The sequence below is a fragment of the Larus michahellis genome, chromosome 1 (genome assembly GCF_964199755.1).
Source record: "Larus michahellis chromosome 1, bLarMic1.1, whole genome shotgun sequence".
Taxonomy (NCBI): Eukaryota; Metazoa; Chordata; class Aves; order Charadriiformes; family Laridae; genus Larus; species Larus michahellis.
The window spans coordinates 212,985,137-212,996,460 of record NC_133896.1 but is presented as its reverse complement, the minus strand read 5'-3'; the positions used below and the strand labels follow the sequence as shown (position 1 = coordinate 212,996,460).

The following is an 11,324-nucleotide window of genomic DNA, read 5'->3' as shown; positions in this document are numbered from 1 at the left end:
CTGGAGCCCCTTGAGGGACTGGAAGGTTGCTCTCAGGACAACGATGCACCAGCCAGGGGGAGAATTATTCCCAGGACGGCACCAGCCGGGGTTTCCAGCACCTTCCCACCTGCTCCCTGCCCCATGCTCTCACTCCTGCCACAAAACTCTCTTAGAGGCGCCCACGCCCCCTTGAAGAAAAAGACCAAGCTCAGATAGAGCCCTTTGCACTGCTAGAAGCCGTTTCTCCCTGTCTGGCAGCACTGAATCACCGGAGGTTTTGGCTCCTGGTCAGCACAGGGGTACCAGACTTCGGAGCAAGCTCCATCGGGGTGAGTTTTGGGTACGATGAGAAAAACCCGGACAGAAAAAACCTCCAACAAGTGGCGTGGGGAGCTCCTGCTGCTCCAAGGAATGCAGGTGGGGGAGATTTCTGGCAGCACTGGCATTCCCCACGCCCCGTCCCATGCCTCTGTGGAGCTGAGAGGAGCTGAGCCTGGGCCAGGAATACGTTAAGCCACCGCTTCAGAAAACCTCATCAGCAGGGCCGTTAACAATCCCTGAAAGATCTAATGAGACGTTAACAGGAGGGATGTCAAGAAGGTAACAGACAAAACATTTAATGGGCTACTGCTTTACAGCACTTAAAGCCTTAACTCGGTGCTTGGTCAAGCACAATCTGCTGTTGGCAAAATCCACGTTGGCTGCTCTTGATTGCCTTCCTGTGCTTCATCTGTTTGGAGACAGGGATCACAGGAGGACGTGCTCCGTGCTCTCTGCAGGCTGAGGCTGACCCGTCCGTAACCCTCCACGCTCTCCTTTTCCTTCTGGAAGACGGGAGTTGCGTTAGCCCCATTCCAGTTCTCAGAGAATTTCTCTATTCACCCCAATTCTCCGTAGAGGATAGACAGGAGCCTTGAAATCGCACCAGGCTTGAGACCAAGGGAAAAACAACCCTACTCTTGTGAGGAGCGGCTGAGGGAGCTGGGGGTGTTCAGCCTGGAGAAAAGGAGGCTGAGGGGAGACCTTCTCGCTCTCTGCAACTCCCTGAAAGGAGGGAGTAGCCAGGGGGGGTCGGGCTCTTCTCCCAAGGAACAGGCCATGGGACAAGAGGAAATGGCCTCAAGTTGTGCCAGGGGAGGTTTAGGATGGATATTAGGAAAAATGTCTTCATGGAAAGGGTTATCAAGCCTTGGACCAGGCTGCCCAGGGCAGTGGTGGAGTCGCCATCCCTGGAGGGATTTAAAAGCCGGGCAGACGTGGTGCTGAGGGACATGGGTTAGTGGTGGGCTTGGCAGTGTTGGGTTGACGGTTGGACTCGATGATCCGAAAGGTCCCTTCCAACCCGGGCAATTCTATGTTTCTGTGATTCTGCTCAAGAGCTAAGGTTAGGTTGGCCGGGGCTTGGAGCAAGCTGGGCTGGTGAGAGGTGTCCCTGCCCAGGGCAGGGGGTGGCACTGGGTGGCCTTTAAGGTCCCTTCCCACCCAAACCAGTCTGTGATTCTATGACATCAAGGCCAAACCTGCACACCAGGAAAGGATCAAGCTGCCCAAACAGCCCACGTTCAGTAGCTATTACTCTATTTTAAAAATTATCAGTGAAAGCAGTTCCGTAATCTCTCGTCATAACTAATGCTGCAGGTCATAAAAAAAAAGAGCACATTTTTTTGGTTTCTTCCTGCACCATTTCAAAGTGCTCCAGAACTTTCTCTCCAGCTGCCAGAAGAAACCTGCTGCTGCTCGTCACTGGTTTTCTCAGCTCAGTCTCTGCAGCTACCGAAGCCTCCTTGAGTTTCCTCTCAAACGGCAATATGGATTTTGCATATTTCCTCATGACAAAGGCTTGATGGTATCTCATAACGCCAGACAACGCCCAGAGGAAAAACTCCCTCTCTCGTCAGACAATGTCTACGCTTTATCTCTGCTATTTCCTCCCCGGACCCACACGATGTTCTCCAGGCGTTTCCTGCCATCAGCAGAAATGCTTACCCCGAAACAGACACCGCGGCAGGACCAGGGGAACCCCCCGGACTCAGGGCTTGGGGGCAGCGGTGACTCAGGAGACTCCTCGCTCCCAGGCTGGGTGGCATCTCCTGATGGAAGAGCCTTTTCTTCACTTTCTAGCAGCCCACTGTTATTCATATTCTCCCATCAAGCCGCGGCACTGGGCCCTGCTGGTGATTAATCAGGGGTTAATCAGGGATTCCTGATCAAGCCATTGCCTCAGATTCCCGTTTCCTTTGCTCTGCACCACCAGGATGAAGCTCGGCGGTGGGGCACCCCCACCTGCACCCCTCGCTCTGGCTCAGGTCTGTCCCGCGGAGTCCCGGTTGTTCTCCAGCTGCTGCTGCTGCAGAGGCTGAACCCAAGGACAAGACTCTTCACCGGCAGCTGCCAAACACCCACGGAATTTGCCCACCTGAAAGAGAAAGATTGCTATCATTTTTTATTCCCCTACTCTTCACAATTCGTTACGGGTTAAAGGCAGCAGATGACTCAGTTTCATTTTTAGTGTCAAACAGATGAGTAAAAAAAAATAAAAATGCTATTTTCTTTATTTATTCATCAGCTTATGGATAATTTGCAGGGAAGAACGGCAATTTCCAAAGTAATTTAGTTACGTATTTCCATTCCATGCCGCCTTCCCCCTGAGACTTTGAAAGGACTTTGAAGACAATAAACACAAAATATCCTTAGTCTCCCCACCGCCTGTTCAAGAGCGCGGTGACCAGTGCGAGCACCCGTCTAGGCACGCGCTTAGACACAAAAAGGTCCATGTCCCAGTCACCAAAACTTGAAGATACTCCTCCGGCCCCCGGCACGGGATCCCCCCACATCCTGGGGCAGAGCCAAGGCCCTTTGCCTCACCCACAGCCCAGCGCCACGCACTTTCAGCCAAGGAGATTTCCCGGGCTGCGCGTTTTTCACACGTATTGAGCAACCTCACCTGGATTTCTCCTCCTTGAGCTCGTCGGTCCCTTCAGGAGCCCTGCGAACACCCTCGGCGAGGGCTTCTAGCGCTGGGAGAGTCAGTCACCGTCCACCCGAGTTCTCTCTTCGCTGGTACAAATGCCTTCGCTTCCAGCCACAAAAGCTCCCCTGCGCTCGGCCGCTAAGGAGGCAGATGATGATTAAAGGGGAAGAAAAGACCTTTTAGAGTAAGGGCTCTAAAAAGCCACTATTCGCCCTTTAGTCTTCAAATATTAATGACATGACACGGCAGTAAACAGGGTACCGGATGCCGTTGGTTTAACATAACTTTATTTGCATCACAATAACATTAGATTATAGTGCTGGCTTTATGTAAAACTAAGTAAAGAGAAGATTTCCTGCCTTTTCTGAGGTACCCTGCTGCGTGTAACGCATCCATCAGGAAGCCACAATCACTGAAAATCCAAATTTAGGTCCAACTCCAGTAATATCGTGGACAGGTTCTGGAAAAGACCTTGAAGAAACGCACATAGTGGTCCGGACACAGAGGTCTCCAACCCAGGTGGTCTCCCCTTCTCTGGAAGATGTCCCTGCCCAGGGCAGGGGGTGGGACTAGATGGTCTTTAAGGTCCCTTCCCACCCAAACCCTTCCATGATCCCATGATTCTCATAGCCGGTTACGAGCGCCCCCGCTGCCCCCGACCCTTACGGAGCTCAGGGAAACCTGGCCCAGCCAGGGCCGCTCTCAGGATTTCACTCGGTGGAAAAAACCCCAAACTCCCTCCAACCCCGTCCCCCAACCTGGGTGCTGCGACCACTTGATGACCTGCAAAGCCGCTCGGGCTCCCCTTTGGCCTTTCTGGGGACATCAAACCCACCCCCGAGCCCCCCCAGAACAGACACTGCGACCCTTTGGCAATGCCCAAACTGCCCCGGCATCTCCCTGGCCCTTTATGGGACACCAAAAACCCCTAAGTCCCCCTCAAAGTGGGTGTTGGGACCCTTCGGTGATCCCCAAACCCCATCTGGGACCTCCATGGGGTCCTTTTAGGACCACAAACCCTCCCAAGGCTCCCCAAAATGAGTGCTGTGACCCTTTGATGACCCACAAGCCCCCAGGGTCTCTCTGGCCCTTTTGGGCACTCCAAAACCCCCAAGTCCACCCCCAGACTTGGCACGGGGACCCTTTGGTGACCCTTAAAGTCCCCCAGGTCCCCCTCCTGCCTTTTTGGGGACAACAACATCCCTCCAGCACACCCCAAAATGGGTGCTGGGACCCTTTGGGAGACCCCAAAGCCCCCCAAGCCCTCCCCTGGCCCTTTTGGGGACTCCAAACCTTCCCCCCCCAGGCCGTTTTGGAACCCCACACTCACCCCCACCAGAGCCCCTCAAAATGGGTGCTGCAACCCTTTGGTGACCCTCAACCCCCCTCCCTTGGTTTGGGCCTTGGGTTTTCCTTGGCCCTTTGGGGAATCCCAAAAACCCACAAGTCCCCCCTGCACCAACCCCCCAAAATGGGTACTGGGACCCTTTGTTTATCACCAAAGTCCCCTGGGCCACCCTCTGGCATTTTGAGGGATCTCAAACTCCCCCAGATCCCCCGAAAACACATGCTGGGACCTTCTGGGGGGAGTTCAAAGGCCCTTAGGGCCTCCACGGCCCTTTGGGGATCACAAACCCCCAAGAGAGCCCCCCCCAAACTGTGCTATGACCCTTTGCTGATCCCCAAAACCCGCCCCTGGGGCCTCATTCGTCCTTTACGGGACGCCAAAAATCCCCAAGTCCCCCCCTAGACTGGGTACTGGGACCCTCCGGTAACCGGCAAAGCCCCCGTGGAACGGTGACCCGTCCCCCACCGGGCCGACCCCACTCCCCTCAGGCCGGCGGCGGAAAGTGACGTCACTTCCGTCGCGCCGGCCCCGCCCCTGGGATAAGGGGAGCCACGCGCGGCTCGGCCGCCTCTTTTCCGCCGCGCGCTCCAAGATGGCGGACACGCAGGTGGGTGCTGCGGCCGCAGCGGGCCCGGGCCGCCGGGAGCCCCCGCCCCGAGCGCCGGGAGTAGGCCCGGATCACCGGGAACAGGCCCCGGGTCGCCGGGAACCCCTGCCCCGAGCGCTGGGAGCAGGCCCCGGATCAGGCCGCGGGTCGCCGGGAGCCGGGCCTGGATCAAGCCCTGGGTCACCGAAAGCGGGCCCGAATCAAGCCCCGGATCGCTGGGAGCGGGCCCGGATCAGGCCCCGGATTGCTGGGAACCCCCGCCTCGATGGCCAGGAGCAGGCCCCGAATTGGGCCCCGATCGCCAGGAGCGGGCCCCGGTCGCCGGCAACCCCCCGGCCCCGGGCCACCATCCTCCCCGGGAGGGCTGAGGGACGGAGGGGGGCGGCAGGAAGGTGAGGGGGGGCGGTTCTCTGTGAGGTCCCGTGGGGCCGGCGGTGATTGTCCCTTCTCTCCCCCTCCCTCAGACCGAGCGGGCCTACCAGAAGCAGCCCACCATCTTCCAGAACAAGAAGCGGGTGCTGCTGGGCGAGGGTGGGAAGGAGAAGCTTCCCCGCTACTATAAAAACATCGGCCTGGGCTTCAAGACTCCCAAGGAGGTAAGGCAGGGCAGGGCTGGCACCCCCTGCACCTCAGAAGCAGTGACAGCCCCGCCGGGTTTGTCCTGGTGTAGGAGTGGCTCCTCTGAGCTGCTTGTCCATCCAAACGCTGACGATAGCTGCAAGGTCCTGCACATGGGTCGGTGCCATCCTGAGCACAGATCCAGGCTGGGCAGAGAATGGATGGAGAGCAGCCCTGAGGAGAAAGACTTGGGTTTGTTGGTGGATGAGAAGCTCAACACGGGCCGGCAACATGCGTTGGCAGCCCAGAAACCCCCCGCAGCCTGGGATGCATCCCCAGCAGCGTGGGCAGCAGGGCGAGGGGGGGGATTCTGCCCCTCTGCTCCGCTCGGGGGAGACCCCCCTGCAGTGCTGCCTCCAGCTCTGGGGCCTCAGCACAGGAGAGACACGGAGCTGCTGGAGCGGGGCCAGAGGAGGCCCCGGAGATGCTGGGAGGGCTGGAGCCCCTCTGCTGGGAGGACGGGCTGAGAGAGTTGGGGGGGTTCAGCCTGGAGAAGAGAAGGCTCCACGGAGACCTTGGAGCCCCTTCCAGTCCCTCAAGGGGCTCCGGGAAAGCTGGGGAGGGACTCTGGATGAGGGAGGGGAGCCATGGGACGAGGGGGAAGGGGTTTCCACTGCAAGAGGGGAGATTGGGCTGAGATCTCGGGCAGAAATTCTTGGCTGTGAGGGCGGTGAGCCCCTGGCCCAGGTTGCCCAGAGAAGCTGTGGCTGCCCCATCCCTGGAGGGGTTCAAGGCCAGGTTGGCCGGGGCTTGGAGCAAGCTGGGCTGGTGGGAGGTGTCCCTGCCCAGGGCAGGGGGTGGCACTGGGTGGCCTTTAAGGTCCCTTCCCACCCAAACCAGTCTGTGATTCTGTGAAGCCTTTCTCTTTGTAGGCGATTGAGGGCACCTACATCGACAAGAAGTGTCCCTTCACTGGTAATGTCTCTATCCGGGGACGAATCCTATCAGGTGAGTTGTGAAGGTTCTTTAAGGAGTGACACTACAGGCGTTACCCTGTGGCTGCCCTGAAGTGGGTGAGCAGTCGAAGCCCACGAGCTTTGAGCGTCTGTCTGGAGCTGCCTGGTCCTTGAGCTGCACATGATGCCATTCTCACGATGGTCTTCCAAGCCTCATGGTGAAGGGGCTCTGACGACGATGCCGTACGGCTTTGCTGATGCCCAGCGAAAGGACCAGCTGCTGGCGGTTACCCTTCCAGATGTGCTGCTGTGGTGCAGACATAAAAGACAAGAGAAATATATTTTTTTCTATAATACAAATCTTAGTATGGTACCCTGACAGTGAGAACGCTCTTTCATCCTGGTAGAACTGGGGTCCCTGAGCACCCCCAAAGGATGCGTTAGGACTTATTATTAAGGTAAGTTAATTTTACCTTGTAGTAAGGTAAAATTTTAAGATTTGGCCGGACAGGGTGCTGGGCCATCTTGTCTAGACGATGCTTTTGCCAAGAAAGGTTGGACCAGATGATCCTTGAGGTCTCTTCCAGCCTGGGACACTGTGATAAATAAGGAGAAAATACTGGAATTGAAGGGTGTCAAATACCACTCGTCCCTGCTGATGCCCTTGGAAAGCTCATGTAAAAATCCGTTAGTTACAAGCCAAATCTCCGGCCGTGTTTGCTGATGGTCGGTACGTGCTTATGCCCGTCGCTGTCACCTCCCCGCTCTTGTCGCCCAGGTGTGGTTACTAAGATGAAGATGCAACGCACCATCGTCATCCGGCGGGACTACCTGCACTACATCCGCAAGTACAACCGCTTCGAGAAGCGCCACAAGAACATGTCCGTGCACCTCTCCCCCTGCTTCAGGTGCGTGCGGGTCCCGCGGCCACGGGAGATGGGGCGGCTGGGAGCGCCAGGCGTGCTCCCGGGGCCTCCTGCCCCTCTCGATACGTGGTGTTCACGATGCCGGACTCGGCTCTTGGGTAGAAGCCGCCGGCGAGCGTGCGCGTCGGTGTGACGCGTGTGGTTTTGCTCTTGCTGCTGACCCAGAACCCGCTTGCTGGTGGTGATGTCCAAACTCACGATGGTCTTCAGAGCCCCTGCTGCTGAGGGGGCTGCTGACAGTGCCAGTGGCAATTGCTGAACCGTAAGACGGGTTCTGGGCAGGCCGCCACTTCCGAAACTCCGTGAGAAAGGGTAAAAACTTTGGTCCGAAGTGAACGCTGAAGCCAGAGAGGGCAGGTTCGGAGGCTGGCGGGTTTTTGTCTTCCTGTGCCAATCTTTGGAGTGCAGGTTTCCAGAAAAACCGGGACTGGTGTTGCAGTCCAGCGGATAAAATCCGGCCTTGCTTTACAGCTTCAGGTGCCCCGGGTCGCTTTGCTCGGTAGCATCACGCAAGGCAGATAAAAGTGCTGCGGAGCAAACCGACTGCGGACGCGGGGAGCTCGGAACCGCTGAAACACCGGGGGTGTCTTTGCAGGGATGTCCAGATCGGAGACATTGTCACCGTGGGAGAGTGCCGTCCCCTCAGCAAGACTGTCCGGTTCAACGTCCTCAAAGTCACAAAGGCTGCCGGTACCAAGAAGCAATTCCAGAAGTTTTAAGGATGACGTATGGAAGATGCCGAGGGCAAATAAAACTTTTGTAAAAACGTACCCTGTTTGTGTGATGTGAAATAAAAGAGCTTGGGGACGCGACAGCGCCTGTGGACTCATCGGACCGCGCGAAATGGGGGGAGATGAGTGCGCCTCGAGGGGAAACGTGAGAGTATCGTGCGGACACTGGCTCAGATATTCCCGGTTTTCTAGTGAGAAATGACAAAGATTTGGGGCAGGGGAGCGTTGGGCCTTTGGCAGAGAAGTGCCGAGGTCCCATCGATGGATCTGAGGGCTCTGAGCTGCGGCACGGTCGGCTCCCGGGCGGGAAAGCCGCCTCTCCGGCTCTCTCCTCCCGGGCTCTGTGTTCAGGACAGGCTCTAAGGCGGGTTTTTGGTGTTGGGGGGGGACTGGGGCAGAGTGAAAAGCAAAGGGGGACGTGCTGTGACGGCTTCGAGTTACTTTCTGGAGGAGTTCTCGCACCTTTCCCGTTCCGCACCGGTTCTGGTTTGGTCTCGCCCCAGCGTGGCTGCAGGCGGGGCCAGATTGGAGGTTGTGTAATAATTCGGGTTAGAATAACGTCGAGCCCCTTCGGCGGTAACAAAGGCGGTCGTGACTCTTAAAGATGGTTTCTCAGAAAGCTTAAATATGTCTTTTAAGGAGGAAGACACCACGTGGTGTTTCCGCACGCAAAGGTGCCCGCGCGCGTTTGGGACAAGGCTGTGGGGCGTCAGCCGCAGAAGGGGGTGGGAGTTGGTGCCAAAGAAACTGCTTTTCCTGCAGGATTTTTTTTAGAGGTGATGGTTGCTGCGGTTCCGACAGTCGTGGGAAATGTTATTCTTGGGCACCGAGGGAGCCCTTCTGTAGGAAACCCATCCCATGTTCTGGAGAAGCCAGGAAGGAGGGAGCGATGGCTCCAAGCGCGGATGGGGAAGGGGGGGGTTGGTGATGAGAACCAGAGGTGGAACAACCAAAATGGGGTGTTTTAACCCCGTGTGGCTCAGCGGGCAGCATTACCGTGACCCCAGGGCAGCGCAGGCTTCGGGGTTAACGCCGGACGGGGCTGCGAGAGCGAGGTGGTGCCCCACAACTGGCAGACAACGCTGCGTCGTGGCGACTTCTGCATTAACAGGCGTTTGGCTCGTCAGGATGTCGTGGTGTTCGCGTGAGAGCCTTTGGTTTGTGCTGCCTCCTGCTTCTGAGGCAGGGATCGCAGAATGGCCCGGCTTGGAAGGGACCTTTCAGATCATCGAGTCCAACCATCAACCCAACACTGACAAACCCACCACCAACCCATGTCCCTCAGCACCACGTCTGCCCGGCTTGTAAATCCCTCCAGGGATGGCGACTCCACCACTGCCCTGGGCAGCCTGGTCCAATGCTTGACAACCCTTTCAGTGAAGACATTTCTCCTCATATCCATCCTAAACCTCCCCTGGCGCAACTTGAGGCCGTCTCCTCTTGTCCCATGGCCTGTTCCTTGGGAGAAGAGCCCGACCCCCCCTGGCTACCCCCTCCTTTCAGGGAGTTGCAGAGAGCGAGAAGGTCTCCCCTCAGCCTCCTTTTCTCCAGGCTGAACACCCCCAGCTCCCTCAGCCGCTCCTCGCCAGACTCGTGCTCCGCACCCAAGGGGTCTGGGTGTCCCCTTCCACCTGGGAGGAATTCCATGGGATTGAGGAGAAGCGCTCGCTCTGCCGCCGGTTTGGGGACATTCCCAGTAACACCAACCTTGTCACTCCTGTGGACTGAAGACAGGACCCGGAATTGCGCGGGGATGGCGGGGGGGGAGGTGTTTTGTACCTAAACATTTTTGTTCGTGCCCAAGGAGAGCACCCCCCGGGGCTGGGGGACGTTGCAGCCCGCTGGCGTGCGGGTGCTGGAGGAGCGTCGCCGTCGGAGGGTGAGGAGGAGGTGGCCGGTGCTCTCCAGAAGCCACCGAGGCAAGGGCCGGCACGGGTCGCCCATGGAGCGAGCCAGGGGACACCAGAGGGATGTCCCCGGGTGCCGAGGAGCCCCGTGCGCAGGAGGGCAGATGGAGAAGTGTCAGTCCCGGGGGGGGCTCACAGCACAGCCAGAGCGTTGGCTTTGCCTCCCGCAGCTCCTCGTGGACGGCATCGTCACCCTCGGGGTGGTGGGACGGCGCAGCAGGAGCCCCCCTGCCCGTCCGGGCTCAGGGACGCCTCGTCGCTGCCTTCCCACCGAGCGGATCGAGGCAAAATGGGAATTATTCCCGACTTTACGGCAGGAGTGAGGGGCAGGGCTGTGTCCCGCCGCAGCAGCCGCCCCAGCACAAGCGCTCCCCGGGGATCCGGGGTTGGGGGGCAGGGGGGGATGTCTCGCTGCACTCTCTCCCTCACCCTCCCGGCTGGTTTCCCCCGTGAACCCCGGAAGACACCCGGTTTTTCCTCACTCCGGGTCATTTTCTGCTGTTTCGGTGAGCTGAGCCCCGGCACAGAGCGGCGAGAGAGGAGGGAGGGGGCCCGGCGTGGAGCTGGGGGTGGGGGGGACACAAAGTGGCCTCGCTGTTACATCTGCTTCCCCCCCACACACACACCCCCTGCCTTCGTTAGTGCCCCCGTGTTTGACGAGGAGGCAGATGGGCCACTCAACCAGCGGCTCCCCCACCCAGGACCCTGCTCCTCCCTCCCGAGGGCACCCGGCGGAGCTACGAGGAGCCTCCGCTCGCCGGGATCCCCGCGTCCTGCCCCAAAAATTGGTGTTTGGCTCCTGGCCTTTAGGGTCCTGCTGGGTGAACGCTACTGGGAATTGGAGCCCCTCCCCCATCCCCGGGGATGGTGGGGGGGGGGGTGTGTGTTTCCCCAGGCGGGAACACCCTGGACGCCCGGCGGCTCCCGGCATCCCCGGCTCTGCCAGCAGTGAGGTGGGGTGAGCGTGGGGTGGATGGAGACACCCCAAAAAAGCGTGTGAGAGCCCAGTGGGGGTTCTGGGGAAAAACCCGCAGAAGTGGGTTGGGATGGAAAAGGTCTCGGAGATGGAGCCGAACAGCCGAGCCGAGAAACAAAGGGGCTGAGAAAGGGTTTGATTCTTGGCGCTCGTACACAGGGAGAGCGACCCTGGTGCTGCCGTCCTGAGTCTGCGCCCGGGAAATGAGAAAACCCAGACGAGATCGTGAGAAAACTGAAGATGGGGAAATTAAAAGACTATTTAGAGTCACAGACTCACAGGATGGTCTGGGTGGGAAGGGACCTTAAAGATCATCTCGTTCCACCCCCCTGCCCTGGGCAGGGACACCTCCCACCAGCCCA

General features: G+C 58.5%; 1 protein-coding gene, 1 long non-coding RNA gene and 2 other non-coding genes across 4 annotated transcripts; 3 read left to right on the top strand and 1 right to left on the bottom strand.

Annotated features, from left to right (window-relative positions):
* Positions 1-574: 574 nt before the first annotated feature.
* LOC141737144 (uncharacterized) lies at positions 575-2,105 on the bottom strand. The gene is made up of 2 exons (XR_012585150.1): positions 1,969-2,105; positions 575-806 (listed from the first exon to the last, which is right to left on the bottom strand). It is a non-coding gene; the product is annotated as an uncharacterized LOC141737144 (long non-coding RNA).
* A 2,720-nt stretch (positions 2,106-4,825) lies between these two features.
* Positions 4,826-8,118, top strand: RPS11 (ribosomal protein S11). The gene is made up of 5 exons (XM_074571759.1): positions 4,826-4,908; positions 5,373-5,504; positions 6,399-6,474; positions 7,201-7,330; positions 7,944-8,118. Exons 1-5 carry the CDS (start codon positions 4,894-4,896, stop codon positions 8,065-8,067), a joined length of 477 nt encoding a protein of 158 aa, XP_074427860.1. The 5' UTR covers positions 4,826-4,893; the 3' UTR covers positions 8,068-8,118.
* Positions 6,599-6,689, top strand: LOC141738136 (small nucleolar RNA SNORD35). The gene has a single exon (XR_012585314.1). It is a non-coding gene; the product is annotated as a small nucleolar RNA SNORD35 (small nucleolar RNA).
* Positions 7,525-7,616, top strand: LOC141738135 (small nucleolar RNA SNORD35). Its single transcript, XR_012585313.1, has one exon. It is a non-coding gene; the product is annotated as a small nucleolar RNA SNORD35 (small nucleolar RNA).
* Positions 8,119-11,324: the final 3,206 nt, after the last annotated feature.

Coding starts and splice junctions, on each gene's coding strand:
- RPS11 (XM_074571759.1), top strand. Junction 6,475..7,200: donor CCGGGGACGAATCCTATCAG/GTGAGTTGTGAA, acceptor CTTGTCGCCCAG/GTGTGGTTACTAAGATGAAG. Junction 7,331..7,943: donor CACCTCTCCCCCTGCTTCAG/GTGCGTGCGGGT, acceptor GTGTCTTTGCAG/GGATGTCCAGATCGGAGACA.